The sequence below is a fragment of the Trachurus trachurus genome (assembly GCF_905171665.1).
Source record: "Trachurus trachurus genome assembly, chromosome: 18".
Classification (NCBI taxonomy): domain Eukaryota; kingdom Metazoa; phylum Chordata; class Actinopteri; order Carangiformes; family Carangidae; genus Trachurus; species Trachurus trachurus.
The window spans coordinates 6,967,467-6,993,029 of record NC_139909.1 but is presented as its reverse complement, the minus strand read 5'-3'; the positions used below and the strand labels follow the sequence as shown (position 1 = coordinate 6,993,029).

Sequence of the window (25,563 nt, the reverse complement as noted above, 5' to 3'; positions counted from 1 at the left end):
GTTTGAAATACTCAGGTCATAAATTGTCGTCTATACCAAATGTTTATGTTTATTTTAATCGTTTTTTGTTTTGTTTTGCTTTCTTTTTATATTAAAAATGACACGCTAACATTTAAATTCTTACCAATTCAATGTTACGTTAGTTAAATGGACCAGTATCTGTGCATTTACCTTTACTTTTGCGCACATCTGCCAATAACGTTCCAACATCATCTTTCTGGGAAAGTAACGGTATTTAGGAATCTTTACGATTAATTAATTGTAAATTGCAGGACGCGCGCCACGCGGCGGAGGCGGAGATCTACACCAGCCTCAACGCTAAGATCGACCAGTTCCTGCAGCTGGCCGACTACGACTGGCTGGCGCCGGTGCCGGGGGGCGGAGCCTCGCCGCCGGCCAGCGACTACCTGATCGACCTCATCGCCTTCCTGAAGAGCACCTTCAGCGTCTTCACCAACCTGCCCGTTAGTACACACACACACACACACACACACACACACACAGCTGACCCTTAGGCCCCGCCCACTTTTTCTTTTTCCTGGTTTATACTTGTTCTGACGACTTGGTGAAACAGTTTGAGGCAAATTAACGACCTCATCAAGGTAAAAGACACAAAACAACACAACTTATCAGTGATGAACTAAATAAAACCTGAACTCTACTTGGTTTAATTTAAAAAGTCTGAAAACTAAAGTGTAAAAAAAACATCTGCTAAAAGTGCAAATGTATTTGCAGACATTTATTTTTTATCAAAGATTCCCAGAGGAGTTTGCTTTTGGTTATAAAAGAGTCTCATATTAATGTGGATGAATCTACGTTACACACTTGTTAAAGGGATACGGCGACATTTTTATTTTTTTACGTGTCTTGCCTCACTCCCGAGTCCATGACCAGCAGATAGACACCATCCTTTCGACTGTGCGTGTAGTAATAAGGGAGATGGAGCCGTATCGCCCGTAATTAGCTTAGCTCAAACACTGGAAGTGCATGGGTAGTGTTAGCCTGCCTCCTACCTGAGCTGAAACCAGCAGTCAGAAGCTGATTTCATTTTAGCTCTAAACTCTGTAAATATATCACTTTATCTACATTTCAAACATGTTTAGGCGAGAACGTAGCCGTTTAGATCAGCAGTGTGTCGTTAATTTGTCTAAATACCAGCTGTTTACAATTTTGTTTGGACGAATTCGGCGCTACTCAAGCTAGCCGTTGTGACCAACGCACTTCCGGTTACTTTCACAAAATAAAACACCCGTTGCCCTTTACATACAGAAAACCATGATGATAGAATTTGTGCTTTTACTTTGAAACAGGAAGCTAACCTACCCTCGATGTAGCTAGCTTGAACCAAAATAAACCGTCTTTGCTTCAACGCTCCGTTTTGACCGATCTCGTCCCGTTAGCGGCATTTGACCGCTCAAGATGCCTTACCGGGGAGTTTTGTCAGCTCTGAGACTAAGATCGGCCCGCCGGTTTCCGTTTAGAGTTGCTGAAGAGTTTCTCTGATGACTTTAGGTGGAGGCAGGCTAACACTACCCATACACTTCCAGTGTTTGAGCTAAGCTAATTACGGGCGATACGGCTCTATCTCCCTTGTTACTGCACGCACAGTCGAAAGGATGGTGTCTATCTGCTGGTCATGGACTCGGGAGTGAGGCAAGACACGAAAAAAAAATGTTGGCATATCCCTTTAATGGGTCCATTTTCAATAAATATATCGTTTTGTCTTTATAGTTATTTTGATATTATTAATTAGTGGTCGACTCGCCCAGCATTTCCTATTCCCGGACGCTGCCCGGCGGGTCATGAGAATAACGTTGCCGCCGGATCGCTAGTTGGCATCGTTTATGGTCGGAACTAAGACGGTATCTGATCGTCTTCCAACCTCCGACTTTCGTTCTTGATGAATGAAAACATTCTTGGCAAATGTTTTCGCTTTTTCGTCCGTCTTGCACCGGTCCAAGAATTTCACCGTGCGTGCAGAGGCTCATGGGAAATGTAGTGTGAAAACACTTCCGCTCTCCCAAACTCCTCGTAGTCCCTTTAATTTTTCATCTGTGTGAAACCAACCACTAATTGATGAATTCCTTTACGAATACGAATTCCTTTATTTATCCCCAAAGGGAAATTAATTTGTCCGTCAGCTCATATTATTCAGATTCCCGGCGTAACTGCTGATGATGTAGCAGCTTCACAAACAAAACACACACATGAAAGATGCTTGTCGTCTTCAGAAGTGAAGAAACGTGTGTGAATGTGTGTTGATGTGCGTTGTATAAGCTCTCTTTCTCTGTGTGTGTGTCTGTCTGCGTGTTGGCGTGAGACGTCACCGGCCGGACGACGACAAGCTGCTTTACTTCGTTAGAGTATCAGCTCGTTACAGGTTAGATCGTTAACATGGGGCCCGTTAAGCTGCTTACAGGGTGAGGCGGTGGGTCGGGTCGGGTCGGAGGATTACTCCTCCAGCTCAGGACATTGACTCCCGACGCCACATAACCGACACTCGGTTTGATTTCATGGGGCCAAGTTTCTCCTTTTTTAAGATTCTTTATGTTTCATTATTCTTTTAAGGGGAGACACTACAGGTGAATAGGGTAAAAAAATTTAACTAACAGATATCACCATGAAACTTCCCAAGTTTATCACTTACATTAAGACAAATATTTTTTGTATTACAAGTTTTGTCAAATTTTATGTTTAAATATGTAAATGAGGCAATATCTGATGAAATATGCGCTAATTTGCATATATTTCCAGAACCGAAATCTGGACAACGGATAAAACCACTTTCAAAATTCTTGTTTTATTTTGTTGACATATTAGAGTCAGAATTTTTTACAGAGGAGGATTTTGGATATCTCTTTTTATCACATTGTAAATGAGAAAATACTGTCACCAGCCCTAAAAAAAAATCAAATTTCGCCATGTTTTGTGGAATACAATGTTGTATAAATCAGGCTTTGAATGATATATCAACAATCTCCTCTGTAAAAACCTTCAGAATATAGAAAGGGATCAAACTGGAAGGATTTCTAGCTCAGAGTCTGAGGAAAAACTCATTTTGAGAAAACTTTTGACTTGTAATTCTAAGAGAAATCAACACAAAGTGAGATATACGTAGATGGATAGAATTATTATTACTAAAATAAGAGCAGAATAAGAACAGAATAAAGTAAGATAAAATAGAATAATAAAGATACAACACATTGTCTCACACTCGGTGCAGCTTTAAGGTGATTAGGTCGTGCGGGTCACAAGGCCATAAGGCCACACACACACAGTGGTCGAGCTAAGTGTTTTCCAGCACTTCTAAGAAGCTTTTCCTGCCCCCCATCAGCCCTGGACATGACCCCATCACACTTTAACACACACACACATATTCACACAGTGTGGGGCCTCCTAAGTAGATCAGATGCTATGGATCTAAAAAGCTGGGTGGTATGACCCAGCGAGGCGGAGGTGACCGTATAAAGGAGTTAGAGTTACACTCGCGGATGCGGATCGGATAGCGTTGAAGCCGCTAGATAGACGACAGAAATTAGTTCTGCTCGTATCAGAACTGCTGCTTCTGCACGTTGTTATAAAAAAAAAACAAAGGTAAGACACAGTGAAAAAAAATCCACAAATAAGTGTCGAACGCAAGGAAGCAGCTGCAGTTCCTCCTCTGGCCACTAGAGTGAGTCAATCCCCATTGACTCCCATGTTAAAACGTTAAAACTGTACAGCAGAAATAAACACATTTACAGCCTGCTACAGAAGCAGCTCTGCTCTCTTTTTGTTTGTTTTTTTTGTATTTCTTGAAACGTTGTCATGTTTACGAAAAAAAAAAAACTTCTTATGGACGAAAAAGAAAAAGAGAGTTTAGGTAAAGTTCTGTTTTCATGTGGGCGAGGCCAACAGGTGTTGCGACTTTAGGCTTTAGGGGGGCGTGGCCACATGTTCTTGTACTGAAGTTACAGCCTTTACTCCTCTTACCCATATTTGGATTAGCCAAGAGTTAAAGGGAAAGTTCAACATTTTGTCAAACTGGCCCATTGCCATAATCCCTATAGTCATAGCAGTAGGTTCGTTACCTTTATTTGTCGGTGCAAGCTGTTTTTAGAACGGCGGAGCAGAGCCGTGAGCTGCTCAGAGCTACGCTACGGAGGCTCATTATGGGATTTCTTGGTTTCCCTCATCAAACTCATCAAATACACAATCCAACAACTCCACAACGCTCTGGTGGACAAGTTGTGACCTGCACATTCACCACGCTATGAGATAATAACACAACGTTACCAGACAGAGTTGTTTTAGAGGTAAATTCATGCAAAACCGCTGATGCGCGTTGCCTTCAGGGACAGTTTTTCATCAAGCAGTCTCTGTATTTGCCTCTAAAACAACTCTGTCTGGTAACGTTGTGTTATTATCTCATAGCGTGGTGAATGTGCAGGTCACAACTTGTCCACCAGAGCGTTGTGGAGTTGTTGGATTGTGTATTTGATGAGTTTGATGAGGGAAACCAAAGAAATCCCATAATGAGCCTCCGTAGCGTAGCTCTGAGCAGCTCACGGCTCTGCTCCGCCGTTCTAAAAACAGCTTGCACCGACAATTAAAGGTAACAAACCTACTGCTATGACTATAGGGATTATGGCAATGGGCCAATTTGCCAAAATGTTGAACTATCCCTTTAACGGGAGGGGCAATGGGAGCTATACGCTGCCAGAATGGCGTGTAATCAAGAATCTAAAACAGTTCTGTGATTAAAAACTAAAATAGAGTTATGCAACGCAACAGTGAGGACCAGCAAGAACACACACACACACACACACACACACACACTGACCTTTCAATGATATTAATGGAGCGACGGCCTCACCGTGACGCAGCAACATTCTTGCAATGATCTGGCAAATTCTCTGTGTGTGTGTGTGTGTGTGTGTGTGTGTCTCCATGTGTGTGTGTTTTAACTAGTTGGACGCAGTCGTTGCGCTGAGGAAACTCTGCAGTCTCACATTTCTCAAACAGCCTGAGACGCCGGTTCACAGACACGTACACCTCCGTCCCAGCTTTCTCGCCGCCGCCGTCCAAGAGCTAATGACAGCACTCAGGGGTCAGCACGACGCCGCTAAACACTCGTAATCGAATTGAGCTCAGGTTTAAAGATGGATCGGCAGGGAAGTGGGAGGAGGAGGAGGAGGAGGAGGAGGAGGGGAGGTATGAAAATTAGAGAGAAGGTTTTGGACGTGCAGCGCTCCAGGTTTTTTTTTTACTTACAACCTCCTTGATGGGTTTTTCTGAAGCGCTCTGGCGGCGGCGTGCAGCAATTCTCTACAAAAAGCCAGATTACACTGCAAAAACTCAAATGTCTTACCAAGAATATTTGTCTTATTTCTAGTCAAAATGTCATTTCTAGTCAAAACAAACCTCATTATACTCATCTTTCTTTCTTTCCAGCATATTTTCAATTGAAATAAGTAGAAAAATCTGATAGTGGAGCAAGTTTTTCTTTCTTATTACAAGCACAAAAAAACTTGTGAAACAAGTGAAAATGTGTTTGAAACAAGTTAGTTAGTTTTAGTTTATTTCGGACATGTTAAAAATAATAAAACATAATACAATAATGGACAGACATAACAAATAAAAACTTTGCAAAGACAACACATGAATTAAAATAAAATAATTGAAAATAAAGATAATTTTTTTTTTTTTTTCTTATCCGAAAATGAGTGGGAAGAAGTAAAACTTAATTACTCCCACCCCTTATTCATAAATTATCTATCAAGCTTTCTCGTCATTATAATCTATACAATAAATTAATTTATGAGTTTATCTAGCTGGATTTTATTCTAATATATTATCACTAATCTTTATCTCTCTGATATATAAGTATATACATATATAGATTTACAAGTGAAAATGATCTAAAAACAAGTAAATTTTTTGGTGATGAGTCTTATTTTAAGTGGAAAGAGTTCAGTTTTGACTAGAAATGACATTTTGACTAGAAATAAGACACATACTCTTGGAAAGATTTTGAGTTTTTGCAGTGTAGCAACATCTCAGGGGCCCGTGTGTGGAGTGAGATGCCAGATTCCCTTTCCCGTGATTGAGGAGCTTTGTTTCCTCCCATCCATCAACACACCAACAAGTTTCACTGTTTGATCCAATGATGCGCTAAATGTCCCGGTTTATGTTTCTTGCCGTAGGGAACTCCAATAGAACACGCTACCTTACCGGTGAGTACCTCATGGGTTGTTGTGGTAACGGAGTGATGTTTACAAACTCCCCCGCCCCCTTGACTGACCCTGTTAACCCTGATTTGACTCCCCCTCCCCCTCCTCCTCCTCACCCCACAACCCCACCACAACCCCTCCCTCACACACACCTTGTTGAGAGTCGACCAATCAGCATGTGCGATGTGAAGGAAGTGATGCACGTTCGTTTTTGCCTGATGTGTGTTCATGTGCGCAGGCATCTGTCCCGACCAGGGGGGGGAATCAAACCACTGACCAACCAGAAACATTGACATTAATTCAACCCTGTAGATATCAGGGGCTGCAACTAACGATTATTTAAGCGATTAATCGATTAGTTGTTTGGTCAATAAAATGTTGAAAAATGTCAATCAGTGTTTCTCAAACCACAAGATGGCGTCCTCAAATGTCTCGTTTTGTCCACAAACCAAAGAGATATTGGATTTATTGTCATAAAGGAACAAAGAAACCAGAAATATTCACATTTAAGAAGCTGAAATCAGAGAATTTGGACTTTTTTTCTTTAAAAAACTACTCAAACCGATTATTCGATTATTAAAAATAATTAATTTAACAATCAAGTTTTGTTCGATTAATTGTGGCGGCTCTAGTAGATATTTTGATGTGCACCCAGCGGCCACTTTATTAGGTACACCTTCTAGTACCAGGGTTAGATCTGCTATAGTTCTTTGTGAAGATTCAACAAGGAGTTGGAGATGTTCCTCAGAGGTTCTGGTCCATATGAAGACACATCCATGATGCCGGTCTTCCCAAAGGTCTTAGCTCTACTAGACTGAACCCTTGAGACTGTGGAGGCCGTCTGAGTCCATTGAACCCAGAGTGATGTTCAAGAAATCAAAAGCAAAACCAAAGGAGTAGCATCAGAAGATCCAGGTCCATCGTGGTCATGGCCAGCAACAACATGGTTCAGTTGTTACTAAAGGTCCCAAAATGACACCATCGGACCAGCAGCAGCCTGAACTGTTGATAACGAACAGGATGGATCAAGACTTTCACGATGTTGACGCCAAATTCTGACCCGACCATCTCTTCTGAACATCACAGCACAGCATTTTTTCTTTCTTCTAGAGTCCAGTGTTGGTGCCCATGTGAATTGTACCATCAGTTTCAGATTCAGACGGCTTAATTGTCCATTATACTTAAATAAAATGATCAAAACATACATCAATCATACCAACAGTAGACAAACACATTACATTAGATAGATAAAATCAGTGCATCATGTATGGTCATCATAGAAAACTATAAATATGTATATGAAAGTGCTCTAAAATGAGCAGAAACAACTTCTATAGTCAATTGTAGCTTCAGTCTTAAGAAGTCTTAACATTTCAGGTGTGTGATGGGTGGTAGATATCTCAGGATCTATTTGAGCAGTTCCTTCTTGAGAAGACTTTTTGTTCATTGGGTCCTTAAGTCTTCAGCCTGTCCCGTTGTGATCTGACATCTGAAGAGTTAAGTGAAGACCCAGAGTGGTCTTCAGCTTCAAGGATCCAGGATGTGGTTCAGAGATCCAGACCCAAGATTGCAGCTGATTGAGTTCCTGTTGCGTTTCTATCTGCTCCAACCAGTCTGGACATCCTCCTCTGACCTCTGACCTCTGCAGCTGACTGGATATTTTCTTCTTTTTTTTTTAGACCATTCCTTCTCTGTTAACACTAGAGGAGGTAAAGGACAGGAAAGCAAAGGACGTTGAGGGAAAGGAATGGAAAAATGTAAAGGAAAAGGTTGATTGTAGTGTGGAAATCTCATTCTTTCTTCATCCCGATGTCCAGTTTGAGCTTCAACACATCATCTCACCCAGGTCTACTTGTCGTAAGGCATTGATCTGATTGGCTTCGTTGATATTTACGCTCGAACAGATGTACCTAATAAACTGGCCTGCGAGTGCACTTGAGCCGTCCTTCACTTTCCTCACCATAGAAACTGAAACCTAAAAGTAAAAATAAACTATTTACCACTCGTTCCATTCTGGACCAAAAAGAAAAAGAAAAAGGAAAAAAAAAAACCAAAAAACAAATTTCCACCCCTCTGGTGTGTGTGGGATCAGATGTGGCCTTCAGTGGTCGACGCGAGGCTCCGGCTTCTTTGTGTTGTCGAGGTTTCACTCAAAGAAAGAAAAGAAAAAACATCCACAAAAATGCGCCGGAGCACTCTCGAGGCCAGACTTCTCATTTTTGTGGTGTTCCTTGAGTGACGTGAACAAATACCTGCTGTGGTGCAGCCCGATCTGTGATTGTTCCACAAGACCGACTAAATCTGGAGCGTCATCCCCTTCACGCTGTATTTGGAAGTCAATGCTGGAGCACATTCCCACATCCAGCTGTTTTCCAGGTCATGAATCAGACGGATGGAGCACCTGTATCCGCCACCGCTTCAGATTTAGTCGAGGAGCTCCGGTGGGATTCGGGGTGGGTGGGGGGGGAGTTGTCGCTCGTCAGTGTCGTTCTTCTTCGTCGTCTTCGTCTTTGTTGGTGTTGTTGTAGTTGTTGTTGCTGTGATCCCACCTCCTGACTCCTGGCTGCTCCCGACTGGCTGTTGGTTTGACTGACAGCTTTCTGGACGGACACGGACCGTATTATACACACCGTGTCCAATCCCTTCCAGAAGTCGTGAATCACTGCGTCATGGCATCGTGAGGCGCTCGCTGCACTGTTGCTCCAATTGTGTTTCCTGCTTTTTGCCTTTGTAATTGTGTGTGTGTGTGTGTCGGCAGTGGGCGGGGCCACATCCCGTCTGTCCGTCAAACACATTTGTCAAAGAGTCTTTTAATAGACCGAATCGCCTTGTTGTTTACAACTACTTCCGGGTAGAAAACCAGCACGTAATTTGAATGAGAACAGTAGTAGCGAACGAGAGTTTAGCTAGGCTATATATCATGTTTTTCACGCCCAATCACCGTTTAGACAAATCTGAAATGATTGAAGAAACATTACTATTTCTGTGTGTGTGTTTTGTGTTGCTATGTGTGGTATTTATTCAGTTTGGGGGAATCACAGTGTCTAGAAAGCATCAGTGGCTCAGCTGACAGGGACAGCTAACGGCGGTAGCTAAGCTAATGGCAGTAGCAAAGCTAACGGCGGTAGCTAAGCTAACAGCAGGACGTCAGCTGTTAAAACCCTCCCGTTGTGGGACACGACATGAAACTACTCCAGTTAGCTCAGTCATGTTGGAACTCAGATATCCGCTGGAGAAAATATTTTTTCATGGACCGTTTATTGAGTCACTGAGTTATTAAAGTTAAACAGGTAGCTAACTGTTAGCCCGGCTAATCTATGATAACCATGACTGATTACAAAAATGTGCACACGTAAATAGTAATGTTTGTCCAATCATTGGTTTTATAGACTTTACAAACATCAAATTAGTCTAAACGGCGATATAGTGACATGAAAAATTAGATATATACAGCGAAACTCTCGTCCGTCACTATTGTTCGAATGCTGGTTTTCTACCCGGAAGTAGTTGTAAACAACAAGGAGATTCGTTCTATTTGAAATTCAACGTTAGATGTAGCACTCGCTGCATGATGTTTTTACGTGATGGCTCCGCCTCCGTTGCACACCGTCACCACAGTGTTTGTAAATGATGTTGTTGTTGTCCATAGCAACAGCTGGACTGTAGTATTGTGACCATACAGTTGGGTTGGGTTGGTTTACCCTGAAAAACGCACCACATGTTTGAATAGAACACGCATGTAGCCTACATGTTTTGTGTTACAGCTCCGCCATCGATAGGTAGAGCGGCGGCCATATTGTTTTTCATGATGTCAATCCATCCATCCATCTCTCTTTTTTTTTGTTGACGCATATCTAACCCTAACGCTTTGATGGAACTTCTTCAATTTTGACACAAACGTTCACCAGGACTCGAGGATGAACCTGATTAGAGTTTGTCGGTCAAAGTTCAAAGGTCACGAGCATTGATGACCTCACAAATAACAGTTTCAATTGTCGCGATACCATAATTTCAGTATAGTCGATACCAATACCCGTGAATTATCACGATTCTTGATATTTATTCGATACCACCATTTTTTTTTTTTTTTAAGTTTCACATCAGACTTGTATTTATTTAGTTATTTATCAACTATCATGTTACCATGTATATATTTAGTATGTAGTCTTATCTTTAAATCTGGCCTTTAAGATGAATCGATTAGGTTTAAGGGGTCGATGGTTGAACGTTACAGACACGTGTAACTTTTTGTGAAGTTGTTTCGGTCGACGTTTGTTTACATTCCTCTTTCTCCACCTGAGCCCACCAGTCTCACCTCCTTCCCTCCTCCTCCTTTCCTCCTTTCCTCCCCCCCCCCCCTCTCTCCTTTGTCTATTTGTTCAGCCGTTAGCAGCTGAGTACTTTTTAATGAGCTCTTTGATGAACGTGCCTCGTTAGCTCGTTAGAGGGAGGGAAGGAGGGAGGAGAGGTGGAGGTTTAGGAGGATGGAGGAGGAAGCATCACTTCTTTGTCTCTCCTTCACTTCCTCTTTCCTTTCTTTACCTTTTTTTTTTTACCTTTTCATTTATTTTGTTCCAGTTTAATTTTCATTTTCCCATTTAATCGTTCCCAGTCGTCTGTATTAAACACATCCTCTCTCTCTTGGATCTACCTGTGTGTTTCCTCTCTTTCCTTTCCTTCTCTATCCTTCCTTACCATTCCTTCTTACCTTCCTTCTCTATCCTTCCATACCTTTCCTTCTCTATCCTTTCTTACCTTTCCTTCTCTATCTTTCCTTCCCTTCCCTTCTCTATCCTTCCTTACCTTTCCTTCTCTATCCTTCCTTACCTTTCCTTCTCTATCCTTCCTTTCCTTTCCTTCTCTATCCTTCCTTACCATTCCTTCTTACCTTCCTTCTCTATCCTTCCTTACCATTCCTTCTTACCTTCCTTCTCTATCCTTCCATACCTTTCCTTCTCTATCCTTTCTTACCTTTCCTTCTCTATCTTTCCTTCCCTTCCCTTCTCTATCCTTCCTTACCTTTCCTTCTCTATCCTTCCTTACCTTTCCTTCTCTATCCTTCCTTAATATCCTTCCTTACCTTTCCTTCTCTATCCTTCCTTCCCTCCCCTTCTCTATCCTTCCTTACCTTTCCTTCTGTCTTTACTTTCCTTCCCTTCTCTGTTTCCCTTCTCTATCCTTCCTTTCCTTTTCTTCACTCTCATCTCTCCTCCTCTCCTCCCCTCTCCCTCTCTCTAATCGTTCCCAGTCGTCTGTATTGAACTCGTCCTCCCTCCCTCCCTCCCTCCTTCCCTCCCTCCCTCCCTCTCTCTGATCTACCTGTGTGTTTCCCTCTGTCACTCTCTCCAGGTTCAGGACATGTAAATAGAATTAACCCATTTCACGCTCAATCTCACCCTGTGATAATTGACCCCGGGGGTTGTGTGTCTGTCGGTGTGTGTGTCTGTGTGTGTGTGTGTGTGTGTGTGTGTGTGTGTGTGTGTGTGTGTGTGTTCAGGGTTCAGAGGGCAGCTTCGTATTGGAGGATATCCGGCCGGTCGTGTAGGTGTGTGTGTGTTTTCTCCAACATATGCGCTCGCATGTGTTTGCCGTGTGTGTAATTTGATTTCCTTTGAGGTGAACCGAGCTCCAGACGACGACGATGCGTTCACTTGCTCTCCGCTACGGTGGGATTTTTCTGCTTCTGCTTCTGCTGCTGCTGCTGTCGGGAGCTTTGTTATATCCACCTTTTTCCGAACGTCAAAAACGTAGCCTGTTTTGCCGGTTTTGCTCTTCCGGTGGAATTTTATGTTTACGTTTCCATGTTTTTTTTTTTTTTTCAATGAAGATCTGTAAAACGCATGGATCATCAAACCAGCTTTTTATGGGGCTAGAACAGTCTCATAATGAATAAATGCACTGAAAATGTATTTGTGTTTTGAGTCACATGTACGTATATACAAATCCCCAAATACATTTGTGAATCTTTTTTGTGCATTTATGAATTTCTGTGTGCATTTATTCATTATGAGACTGTTCTAGCCCCATAGATTTTAACAGTGGATATCACACAAATTGACATCCGTGTTAAAAGCCAGCGTTAATAGATCCATGCGTTTACAGCAACTATGACAACGACTGAAAACCATCGAAACGTAAACGTACAGTTCCACCAAACCGGCAAAACTGTCATCTATGGTTCGGAAACTTGTGGATATAAAGATAAGATGAATTTTCTGAACCTCAGAGGACGAGAAACGGCCTTGAGTTGAGTTTGAGTACATCGGGGCATTAAGAAATTAACTTAATTAAACAGTTTGTTAATGAAAGACAAGAGTTTTTCAAAATAAAATGTCTCTCTTTTTTATAAAACCTGGACACGTTCGTTCCAGGAAACTGTGTGGGAGTCTGATCGCTGCTCTGAGATCAGTTTACAGAAATATAAAATATGTTTTACAGCTCTTTTTTTTTATGTTCATCGCTCATTTTCTTCATTTCTTTGCGTTAGCCGTTGGTTTCCAGGGAAACCATGCAGACAGACGGACAGAGAGTTATATGTGTGCAAACATGGTGCTTTTATTTTGGTGATAAATTCAGGTAAAGGCGCAGCAGCGTTGGAGCGCTTTGTTTCTCTTTCATCCTCACACGTTCATTAATAAAGTTTATTCAGTTAAGTAAATGAGTTAATAAATAATACGTTTTTAACTGTTTAACCTCCTTCAGAACCGGCACTTCCTGGTTTTATTTTGTTTTCCTGCTTCATTCATAAAAAATCTTTAAAAAAAATTACACATGATTCAGTAAAAAAAAAAAAAGTTTTTTTTCTCTTCTTCTGCTGAACTTTCACTTCTCCACCCCTCTTCTCCTCCACTCCTCTCCTTTTCTCCTCCAGTACTTCACTTCTTCTCTCCTTCTTTCTTTCCTTACCTCCTCCTCCATTCCTTCTTTCCTTCACTTCCTCCACTCCTTCACTCCTCTCCTTTCCTTCTCTCCTTATCTCCTCCACTCCTTCTCCAATCCTTCTCTCCTTTTTTCCTTCACTCCCCCACTCCTTTACTCCCCCCCACTGCTGCTTTCTTTCACTCCTCTCCTTCACTCATTTTCTCCTCCACTCCTTCTTTCCTCCACTCCTTCTCTTCTCTGCTTCTCTCCTTCTTTCCTCCACTCCTCTCCTTCTCTCCTCCACTCCTTCTCTCCTTATTCCCTTCCCTTCTCCACTTGTTCTCTCTTTCTTTCCTCCTTTCCTTCTCTCCTCCACTCCCTCTCTCCTTTTTCCTCCTCCTTTCCTTCTCTCTTCCTCTCCTCTGTCCCGTGTTTCATCTCCTTGCTTCACTCTGTTGGAATGCAGACGTCCAGGTCAAGATGGAGGCCGAGTCACTGACATCACACACACACACACACACACACACACACACACACACACACACACACACCATCTAATCCATCAAAGCCGCACAAACACATGTTTTGGTTTCTGTATTAATGCGTTGTCATGTACTTCCTCATCCGCTGCTTTTATTCTTATTATGCTCCTTCATCATCCTGACTGCACCTGAACGCAGCGCGCACACACACACACACACACACACACACACACACAACAACACACACACTTCATTAATGCTCACCCCGTCTGTGTGTGTCTACACTATAAAAACATTTGTGATAAAGTGTAATCAATCACACTCTGATTACCTCGTTGTGTGTTTTGGTGTGTTTATGTGTTTCATTGCAGCTTCCTGTGTGTGTGTGTGTGTGTTTTAGGGTTCAACCAGAGTTTGTCCCTTCACAGCCACCGTAGACTCAAAATGACATGATTCTCTCTCTCTCTCTCTCTCCTTCCCCATCCCTCCTTCTTTCCTTCACTCCCTCTTTCCTCCTCTCCTCCACTCTTTCTCTCCTCCTCCCCTTCTCTACTCCTGTCTTCCACACCTTCTCTCCTTCTCTCCTCCACACCTTCTCTCCCCCTCTCCTTCTTTCCTTCTCTCCTCTGCATCTCCTCTCTTCCACACCCTCTCTCCTCTCCTTTTCTCCTTCTCTCCTCTTCTCCTCCACGCCTTCTCTCCTCCTCTCCTTCTTTCCTTCTCTCTTCCACACCTTCTCTCCTCCACTCCTTCTTTCCTTCTCTCCTCCTTTCTTTCTTTCTCTCTTTCTTTCTCTCCTTCTCTCCTTCTTTCATTCACTCTTCCTCTCCTCCTCTCCTTCTTTCCTTTACTCCTCTCCTTTTCTCCTCCACTCCTTCTTTCCTCCACACCATCTCTCCTTCTTTCCTCCTCTCCTCCACTCCTTCTTTCCTCCACACCTTCTCTCCTCCTCTCCTTTTTTCCTTCTCTCCTTCTCTCCTCCACTCCTTCTCTCCTCCCCTGTGTGTGTGTGTGTGTGTGTGTGTGTGTGTGTGTGTGTGTGTGTGTGTGTGTGTGTGTGTGTGTGTGTGTGTGTGTGTGTGTGTGTGTGTGTGTGTGTCATCACACCTGTGTTGTATAAAGACTTGTGTTGTGTGTGTGTGTGTTCTAGGGTTCAACCAGAGTTTGTCCCTTCACAGCCACCGTAGACTCAGAATGACATGATTCTCTCTCTCTCTCCTCCCCCATCCCTCCTTCTTTCCTTCACTCCCTCTTTCCTTCTCTCTTTCTCTCATTTTCTCCTTCACTCCCTCTTTCCTCCTCTCCTCCACTCTTTCTCTCCTCCTCCCCTTCTCTACTCCTGTCTTCCACACCTTCTCTCCTTCTCTCCTCCACACCTTCTCTCCCCCTCTCCTTCTTTCCTTCTCTCCTCTGCATCTCCTCTCCTCCACACCCTCTCTCCTCTCCTTTTCTCTTTCTCTCCTCTTCTCCTCCACTCCTTCTCTCCTCCTCTCCTTCTTTCCTTCTCTCTTCCACACCTTCTCTCCTCCACTCCTTCTTTCCTTCTCTCCTCCTTTCTTTCTCTCTTCCACACCTTCTTTCCTCCTCTCCTCCACTCCTTCTTTCCTCCACACCATCTCTCCTTCTTTCCTCCTCTCCTCCACTCCTTCTTTCCTCCACACCATCTCTCCTTCTTTCCTCCTCTCCTCCACTCCTTCTTTCCTCCACACCTTCTCTCCTCCTCTCCTTTTTTCCTTCTCTCCTTCTCTCCTCCACACCTTTCCTTCTCTCCTCCTCTCCTTTTCTCCTCCTCTCCTCCACTCCTTCTCTCCTCCCCTGTGTGTGTGTGTGTGTGTGTGTGTATGTAACAGAACAGAACAGTAACACACTGGTTCCTCATCACACCTGTGTTGTATAAAGACTCGTGTGTCTGATGTGTTTTAGGGTTCAACCAGAGTTTGTCCCTTCACAGCCACCGTACAGTAGACTCAAAATGACATGATTCTCTCTCTCCTTTTCTCCTCCACTCCTTCATTCCTTCTATCCTTCTCTCCTCCACTGCTTCTTTCGTTCTCTCCTTATTTCCTTCTCTCCTTCTTTCTTCACTCCTTCTCACCTTTTATCTTAAACTCCTCTTCACTTCCCTTTTTCACTCCTTATCTCCCTTTCTCCTCCACTCCTCCTTTCCTTCTCTCCTTCTATCCTCCACTCCTTCTCTCCTTCTTTCATTCACTCTTCCTCTCCTTCTCTCCTCCTCTCCTTCTTTCCTTCACTCCTCTCCTTTTCTCCTCCACTCCTTCTTTCCTTCTCTCCTTCACACCTTCTCTCCTCCTCTCCCCCTTTCCTCCTCTCCTCCACTCTTTCTCTCGTTCTTTCCTCCTCTCCTCCACACCTTCTCTCCTCCTTTCTTTCTTTCCTCCTCTCCTTTTCTCCTTCTCTCCTTCCTTCCTCCACTCCTCCTCTCCTTCTCTCCTCCACACCTTCTCTCCTCCTCTCCTTCTTTCCTTCTCTCCTTCTCTCCTCCACACCTTTCCTTCTCTCCTCCTTTCTTTCTTTCCTCCTCTCCTTTTCTCCTTCTCTCCTTCCTTCATCCACTCCTTCTCTCCTCCTCTCCTTTTCTCCTCCACTCCTCCTCTCCTTCTCTCCTCCACACCTTTCCTTCTCTCCTCCTTTCTTTCTTTCCTCCTCTCCTTCTCTCCTTCTCTCCTCCTTTTTGAAGTTATGAGTCTTTTTTCTGTTGTCATTATTTGCTCAGTTGATCGGGTCCTGGTTTTCTCTGTCAGAATTTTGTGATTGAATTTGATAGAGTTTTGTGACAAAGGACTGTTAATAAAAGTTTGGTTTTAAAAATAAAATCTCTCACCTCTCCTCCCCCTCCTCTCCTCTCCACCCCCCCCCCCCCCCCCGTAGGGTAAGGTGGCCCAGACGGCCTGCATGTCGGCCTGTAAACACATCTCCACGTCGCTGCTGCAGCTGCTTCTGGACCCGGAGCTCCGGCAGGTTTCACTCGGAGCGCTGACGCAGCTCAACGCCGACGTCAGGGAGTGTGAAGGTAACAACACATACACTCCTCTTTCACTATCACTCCATCATCACACATCCTTCATCCCTTCACACACATACACTCCTCTTTCACTATCACTCCATCATCACTTCTTCATCCCTTCGTCTTTATCCTTCCTTCTTATGTCCTTCTTCACTTCCTCATCGTCCCTTCTTCTCCATGCCTCCTTCTTCATTCGTTCTTCTTCATCCCTCCTCCTTCATCCCTTTTTCACTCCATCATCATCTGTCATCCATCCCTCCTTCTTCATCTTCATCACTCTTTCATTCTTCATCCTTCCTTTCTTCATCCCTCCTTCCTCTTTCCTCTTTCCTTCTCCATCATTCCTTCATCGCTCCTCTTTCGTCCCTCCTCCATACTTGCTTATTCACTCCTTCATCATCATCCCTTCTTCTTCATCCCTCCTCCATACTTCGTCCTTCCTTTCTTCATCCCTCGTTCATCTTTCCTTGTCCATCATTCCTCCATCACTGCTTCTCCACTCCTTAATCCCTCCTCCATACCTCCATCTTCATCCCTCCTCATCACTCCATTTAATCATCATTCATCTTTCTTTTTCCACCATTCCTTCATCCCTCCTCCATAGTTCCTTCTTCCTCATCTTCATCCCTTCTCAATCACTCCATCTTCCTCACCATTCCTCCATTCTTCATCCTTCCTTCATCCCTCCTTCTTCACTACTTTCTCTATCCCTCTTCTTTCTTTCTTTTTTTCTTTCTTTCTTTCTTTCTTTCTTTCTTTCTTTCTTTCTTTCTTTCTTTCTTTCTTTCTTTCTTTCTTTCTTTCTTTCTTTCTTTCCCAACATCAATCCCATCCATTTGTGTTTGTGTCCCCCTCCCTCCCTCCCTCCCTCCCACACACACACACACACACACACACACACGCAGGTCAAAGGTTGTCACTTTAAGAAACTCTTTGTGTGTAGTTACTGTTTGAGGTCACAGGAGGCGCTGTGGTGCAGGGAGTCCACCTCTCTCTCTCTCTCCATCCTTTCATCCTCTCCTCCTTTTCTTCTTCCCTCTCCTCCTCTTTGCTCCCCCTCCTCCTCCTCTTCTCCTCCTTCCCATCACATCCTCACTACTTTCTCCTCCTCCCTTTCTCCCTCCGCTCTGCGTCTTGAAAATAGTGAGAGAAATGAAAGAGTGCGTGTGTGTGTGTGTGTGAGACTTAATGTGCGCTGACATGCGTGCAGCTCTGCAGGTTCGGAGGTTACAGAGTTACTGGGATCAGATGGAGAGAGAGGGGGAGGAAGAGGAGTGAAGTGAAGATACAGTGGACGAAAGGATGAAACAGAGGAGGAGAAGAAGGAGTGAGATGATGAGGAGAAAGAAAAAGAAACGAGAAAGAGCAAAAAAAGTGGTGGAGAAAGAGGGATCAGAAGAAGGAATGAACGAAGAGAGTAATAGGAACAGATGAAAAAAGTTGGAATGAAAAATGCAAAAAAAGAAAGAGGGATAGATAGAAGGAATATTTGACAGAGGAGGAGGATAAATGGAGAGAAGAGCGATGGGTTCATGAAAAAAAAGAAGAAAAAAGAACATTAAGTATGAAAGAGGAAGAAGGGAAGGAAGGAAGGAGAGGAATAAACAAATGGATGGGGAATGTGGAAAAAAGGATGGAAGGAGAAGAAACAAGAGAAGGATGAAAAAGGAGAATGAAGACGTGAGAGATGAAAAATGAAGCGAAGGAGAAGAAACACTCTCAGTGTCGGGCGGAGGCGGAGAGATTAGGTTAAAAAAAAAGAGAGAGAGATGGAGAAGAAAGGGATGAAAGAGGGGAGAGTGACAGGAGGGCAGACAGAATGGGATTAAATGAAAGGAGGTGTGAAATTAAAAAAAGGAGTGGAAGGAGAAAGAAAGGGCAGAATACACGGATGAGAGGAGGGATTAAATGAAAATTAATGGCGAGTTTGAAAAGGAGGAGGAAGTGAGGGAGAGGGGGAGAGAAAGAGGGATTAGAGATTAAATAGATGGAGGAATGTCAGGATGAAAAGAGAGGGAGGGGCGGAAGAAATGAGAACGAGCATAGAGGGGAAAATGTGAGAAAAAGAAAGTGGAAGAAAGGGAGAGAAAAAAGTGAACGAAGGAGGAGGAGAGAAGGCGAGAAAAAAGACTTGGAATTTAAAAAAAAGAGGAAAGAAGAATGAAACGAGGAAGGGGAAGTAAAATGGAGGAAAAACTAAGAGAAAAATGAGAAGAAAATGTGTCAAAAGACAAAAAAAAAGTGGTTGAAAAAAAGACGACAAACCTCTGAAGCATTAAAAAAGATGACAGGATGCTTTTATTTTGAAAATCAGCTGTGAACGGGATGAAGAAGCAGAAGGAGGCGGAAAGGAAAGGAAAAAATGAGAAAAGAGAATGAAGAAGAAAAGAAATTAGAAAGATTTTTTTTTTCTTGTCCGAAAAGTGACGGAAAAACAGAAGTTTCCCTCCTGCTTTTATTTTGAAAAGTCCTGACTCGCTGAAATCAGCTGCGAACGGGACGAAGAAGCAGAAGCAGAAGGAAAGAAAAGGAAAAAGAAGAAAAGAAAATAGAAAGATTATTTTTCTTGTCAAAAAATAGACGGAAAAACAGTGAAGAGTTTCCCTCCTGCTCTTATTTTGAAAAGTCCGGGCTCGCTGAACAGGACGAAGGAGCAGAAGCAGAAGGAAAGAAAAGGAAAAAGTGATAGAAGAAAAGAAAATAGAAAGATTTTTGTGTGTGTGTGTCAAAAAAGTGGCGGAAAAACAGTGAAGAGTTTCCCTCCCGCTCTTATTTTGAAAAGTCCTGACTCACTGAAATCAACAGCAAGAAGACGGAGGAGGAGGAAAGAAAAGGAATAAGTGATAGAAGTAAAGAAAATAGAAAGATTTTTGTGTGTGTCAAAAAATTGACGGAAAAACAGTGAAGAGTTTCCCTCCCGCTCTTATTTTGAAAAGTCCTGATTCACTGAAATCAGCTGTGAACGGGACGAAGGATCAGAAGGAGGAGGAGGAAAGAAAACAAAAAAGTGATGAAAGGGAAAAAAGAAGAAAAGGATATAGAAAGATTTTTTTTTTCTTGTCAAAAAAGTGGCGGAAAAACAGTGAAGAGTTTCCCTCCTGCTCTTATTTTGAAAAATCCTGACTCACTGAAATCAGCTGTGAACGGACGAAGGAGGAAAGAAAAGGGGAAAGGGATGAAAGAAAAAGCAGAAGAAAATAAAAATAAAAAGATTTTTTGTGTCAAAAAATTAATGGAAAAACAGTGAAGAGTTTCCCTCCCGCTCTTATTTTGAAAAGCCCTGACTCAGTCCATCAGGTGATGACGATGATGTGACAGGTGCATCCTTCGTGCTCAAACTAACATATCCCAAGATTCATAGCGTGTTGTTAAGACTCAGATGTGACTGTACGGAAAAAAAAAGAAGAAAAAATGTGAGTTGGGATGGTTTACCTGTCGTCACTGTTGCTAGGCGACGGAGGAAGCGAAACAGGAAGTGAAGGTAAAGGACAGAGCAGGGAAAGTTAAAGTTAAAGCATGAGAGCTGTGAGTGTGTATGTGTGTGTGTAAGTGTGTGTCGTGGGGGTCACTGAAGATGGCAGGCGTGTAATCAGTGCTGTGTGTGTGTGTTAGTGTGTGTCTGTTAGTGTGTGTTTGTGTGTGTGTGTGTGTGTTGTGAGGTGAAAGAGATTAGCTACAGGCTCTCTCCCTCTCTCTCTCTTGCACTCGTCTTTTCTCTCGTTCCCTCGCTCCAGAATACCAGTCGGCTTGTTTACGGGGGCCGACTGACGCCAAGACCCCGGCTCACACTCCGTACGACCCCGACACACACACACACACACAGACACACACAAACACACAAATTCAAACAAACACTATATAGGAAACCTTCACTTATCTACACACTCAACTCACTCTCGCTTATTCACACTCACACATACACACACCCTCTTTTCCTTTTTCAACAAAACCCAGCGACATGACTCTAACACCCTGCCCCCCCTCCCCTCCTCCCCCCTCCCTCCCCCTCCTCCCCCACTCCTCCTTTCCTCCCCTCCCCATGCTGTCATTTGTCTGCCAATCTATCCCGATGCAAAGCAAAGCATAGCAAAGCAAATCCCAACCAGGTCTTTTATTATTCAGTTTTTTCACTCACTCTCTCTCTCTTTTTCTCTCCTCCCTCCCTCTCCCTCCCTCTCCTCCTCCTCCTCTCTTCCCTCTCTCTCCGGGGGGGGACTGGGGGGGGGCGGGTTTGTATTTTCCCACAGGTTTTGCCAGAGCCGGCCCGGTCGCAGGCTTCCAGGGTGACACGTTGCTTCTGGCCTTCAGTGACTTGAGACAAGTAGGTCTTTGTCTCCCTCGTGGTCCTCTCTCCTTCCTTTTCTCTTTCTCTGTTTTCTGTTTTTTTTTCTCGTCGCTCCGCTATCTTTTCTCTTCCTCCTCCTCCTCCTCCTCCTCCTCCCCTCTCGTCCTTTTCATCCTTCCTCCCATCCTCCTCCTCAACCTCGTCTTCCTCCTTCATTTTGCGTTTCTGATTTTTGTTTCCTCTCATCTTCGTTTCTCTTCTTCCATCCCTCCTTTCTTTTATTTTCTTTTATTTAAAAAAAAAATCATTTATAATGTTTTCCGTTAACCGTTAACCTGTTCTTTTTCCGCCGTCACATTCTTCTCTAAATGTTCGTTAAAAAAAATTCACGGAGATTGTTTTGAAGTTGCCAAAAAAAAAAACTAAGAAATAAACTATGAAACTATAAAATAAAACAAATTAATAAATCTTTTCATAAACTTTAAAAGAAGTGATGATGAAGTTTCTAAACCGCAAAACAGAAAGTCCTGACGCACAGTTTGAGACGGATTTAATCAAACTGTGGAGAAAGTGTTGAAGAGAAAGTGTTTTCTCTTTGTTTTAGTTTTTAGTGAAGATGGAAGATCAGGAATGTCACATGAAAATGTATTTAATGTCATATTTACATAAAACATAAAACTGAATTTGCAAAAGAAAAAAAAGAGAATAATACGCAAGAGAACAATTAACCCATGAAAGATTAAAAACTTTGTGATAACTACACTCTCTGAATTATTAGTTAAACATTATTAAATACGTTAAGCATTAATTTACATGTTTTATTTCCTGCAATTTAGTCTGTAATTTATAAACACAGTTATAAATGTTTAACTCTGGATGAATGATAATGTGGAAAGAACAAAAATACAAAGTTTAAATAAAACTGGAAAGTATTGATCATGAATTACACTTTTGGATTCCAGGTTTCTGATATTTAAAAATAAAACAAACACAATAACCGGACATTTAATAAACCCAGATTATATGCACTCATTAGTATCAGTGTAGGAAGAACACTTTGTTAACAGTGTGTGGCTATTATAAAGATTTAATAAAACACAAAAAAACACCATCAAATATTGATCATTTATTAACGTGTTTATTCATTCAATATCAATATAATATAGACAATTTCTATTTCCTTTCCTTTTTTTAAGGTTTTGTACAGTTTTAACTTGATGGAACGACTGTTAGTTCTTTCTATCTATCTATCTATCTATCTATCTATCTATCTATCTATCTATCTATCTATCTATCTATCTATCTATCTATCTATCTATCTATCTATCTATCTATCTATCTATCTATCTATCTATCTATCTATCTATCTATCTATCTATCTATCTATCTATCGTGTTACCTAACTTCAGTCCTTAACAAACAGGTGTGATCTATAACCGATCAATAATCTATATAGAGACTCAGAGCCGATGTTTATTCCAACATGTTGAGCGTTGTGGGTTATTTAAAGGGATAGTTCAACATTTTTGGCAAATTGGCCCACTGCCATAAATAAAATTCTGCCTGGTAACGTTGTGTTATTACCTCATAGCGTGGTGAATGTGCAGGTCACAACTTGTCCACCAGAGCGTTGTGGAGTTGTTGGATTGTGTATTTGATGAGTTTGATGAGGAAAACCAAAGAAATCCCATAATGAGCCTCTGAGCAGCTTGCGGCTCTGCTCCGCCGTTCTAAAAATAGCTTGCACCGACAATTAAAGGTAACGAAACTACTGCTATGACTATAGGGATTATGGCAATGGGCCAGTTTGCCAAAATGTTGACCTATCCCTTTAACACCAAGTGTGTGTGTCTGTCTCTGTGTGTGTGAGGCAGTTTGTCATCGTTGTCGTCGTCGTGTCGCCTCAGGACCGCCGGTCGGACCCGGCCCGGTTCCCCTCGGGGTCCTCGGACCTGATGTTGAGAGCAGGAAGCGGCTCGATCGGGTCCTGGGAAAAAAACACAAAACAAAACTGGACGTCTCCGCTGAGAACCCAGGATGTTGGGCGGAGTGTGTGTGTCTGTGTGTGTGTGACTGTGTGTGTGTGTGTGTGTGTGTGTTGCGTTGTGTCGTTGTCGTGTTTCGACTTTGCGAAAAAAGCGTCTTGGCAGCCGTGTGCGTGCGTGCGTGCGTGCGTGCGTGCGTGCGTGTAAAAAGTGCGTGCGAGTGCAAAAACTTGTGTTTGCCGTCAATGTTTTTTCCGAACGTATTCTTTAGTGTTTGTGTGTCTGTGTGTGTGTTTGTGTTTGTGTGTCTGTCATCGTTGTTGAATGTGTGAAGAAGCTGTGTGTGTCTGTGTGTGTGTGTGTGTGTGTGTGTGTGTGTGTGTGTGTATGTGTGTGTGTGTGTGTGTGTGTGTGTATGTGTGTGTGTCTGTCATCTTTGTGAATGTGTGAAACGGGGCGAAGAGCCCGAACTCAAAGTTTTGTGTGGCTTTCTGGACGCCCTGTGTTCGTGTATGTGTGCGTTTGTGTCTGTGTGTGTGTGTGTGTGTGTGTGTGTGCGTTTTGTAATCATCGCTGTGAAAACGAAGAAAAGTGTGTGTGTGTGTGTGTGTGTGTGTGTTAAGCTGAGCGAAGAGTGTGTGTGTGCGTTTGTGTCATCGCAGTGAATGTGTGAAACAGGGCGGAGAGAGTCAAAGTTTGTGTGTTCGTCCGTTTGATGTGTGTGTGTTTGTCGTTGTCGTTGTTGGTGTGTGTGTGTGTGTGTGTGTGTGTCTGTGTGTGTGTGTGTGTGTGTGTGTGTGTGTGTGTGTGTGTGTGTGTGTGTGTGTGTGTGTGTGTCTGTGTGTGTGTGTGTGTGTGTGTTTGTGTGTGTGTGTGTGTGTGTGTGTGTGTGTGACAGCGGATGACGGATGGGCCGGCAGGACGGAGCGGAGGACGATGAATGAGGTGACAGACAGAGACGGATAGCCCTTTATCCCTCCGTCACAATCCCTCTTTCTCTCTCCCTCTCTTCTCTTTCTCCGCCTGTCGGGATGATGCAGTGCCTCTTGTTCTCTGGGAGGAGGAGGAGGAGGAGGAGGAGGAGGAGGAGGAAGAGAGGGAGGAGGAGAGAGAGAGGGAGGAGGAGGAGGAGGAGGAGGAGAGGAGGGGGGGGGAAGATGGGGAGAAGGAGAAAAGAAGATGGAGAAAAAAATTGCATTCATCCAGCATTGATGTGTTTACTTCTTATCCTCCATCTTCTTCTTCCTCCTTCTTCTTTTTTTTCCTCCTCTTCGTCTTCCTCCTCCTTCTTTTTCCTCCTCTTCCTCCTCCTCCTCCTTTTTCCTCCTCTTCCTCCTCCTTCTTCTTTTTCCTCCTCCTCTTCTTCATCCTCTTCCTCTCCTCCATCTCCATCCTTTTCCTCCTCTTCCTCTTCTTTTTCCTCTTCCTCCTCTTCCTCCTCCTCCTCCTTTTTCCTCCTCCTCCTCCTCCTTCTTCTTTTTCCTCCTCTTACTCCTCCTCCTCTTCTTTTTCCTCCTCTTCCTACTCTTCTTCCTCCTCCTCTTCCTCCTCCTTCTTCTTTTCCCTCCTCCTCCTCCTTCTTCTTTTCCCTCCTCTTCATCTTCCTCCTTCTTCTTTTTCCTCCTCTTCCTCCTCCTCTTCTTCTTCCTCCTCCTCTTCCTCTTTTTCCTCCTCCATCTCCATCCTTTCCCTCCTCTTCCTCCCCCTCCTTCTTCTTTTTTCCCTCCTCTTCCTCCTTCTCCATCCTTTCCCTCCTCCATCTCCACCCCCCCCCTCCTCCTCCTCCTCCTCCCTCCGTCTTTCTCTCCAGATCAGAATCAGTTGACTCTGTCGCTCCTTTTTTCCTTCTCGACTCCTTTTCAGCTCCTTCGCTCTTTTATTTCCGTCTCTTTCTGCCTGTCATCCATTGTTTTTACCCCCTAACCTTTCTTATCATGTCAAAGGAAGACACACACACACACACACACATTGATACTTTGTGTTTGTGTGTGTGTGTGTGTTTGTGCGCACACACATCTGCCTGAGTGTGTGTGTGTGTGTGTGTGCGCGTGTGAATTGTTGGTGTTTGTGTGTGTCGACGTGCTTTCATATGTTTTCATATGCACGATTGATGCTTTGCAGAGTGTGTGTGTCTCTTTGTGTGTGTGTGTGTGTGTGTGTGTGTGTGTGTGTGTGTGTGTGTGTGTGTGTGTGTGTGTGTGTGTGTGTGTGTGTGTGTGTGTGTGTGTGTGTGTGTGTGTGTGTGTGTGTGTGTGTGTGTGTGTGTGTGTGTGTGTGTGTGTGTGTGTGTGTGCGACCCGGTGGTGGTGTTGAATGGTCGATAAATCACGCTGACGGCGCCGTTTGTTGTGTGGTCGGGTCCCGGTGTTCTGGAAAGATCCGGGGTCCTGGGACAGGGCCGAGACAGGAGTTCCCCCAGGACACACACACACACACACACACACATCGCAAGCGCACACACACACAGACACACAACAGGAGATGAAAACGTTTGGAAAAAACGACTCGTCCGACAAAAAAAAAGGTGCAAATGAATCGTCTTTTTTTTCTTGATTTGTTGATGATGTCACCGGACTATGACATCATCGTGGGCCCATGTCGCCAAGGACGACGCACCTGAGTCGTTATTGATCGTTTCTATCGTCAATAATCTGACTGACTTTTAAAATATCTGTAGAAAATGTTTCTAATGTTTGAACGTTTGAAGTGCTGA

The 25,563-nt window shown here is 43.4% G+C and overlaps 1 protein-coding gene across 1 annotated transcript in view; it reads left to right on the top strand.

Moving 5' to 3' along the window:
* exoc6b (exocyst complex component 6B) overlaps positions 1-25,563 on the top strand; it is a 126,452-nt gene that overhangs the window by 68,575 nt on the left and 32,314 nt on the right. The window contains exons 18-20 of the mRNA XM_083993347.1: positions 273-464; positions 16,445-16,586; positions 20,828-20,901. Coding sequence (XP_083849473.1) covers positions 273-464; positions 16,445-16,586; positions 20,828-20,901 — 408 coding nt within the window. The remainder of the gene's footprint in view (positions 1-272; positions 465-16,444; positions 16,587-20,827; positions 20,902-25,563) is intronic.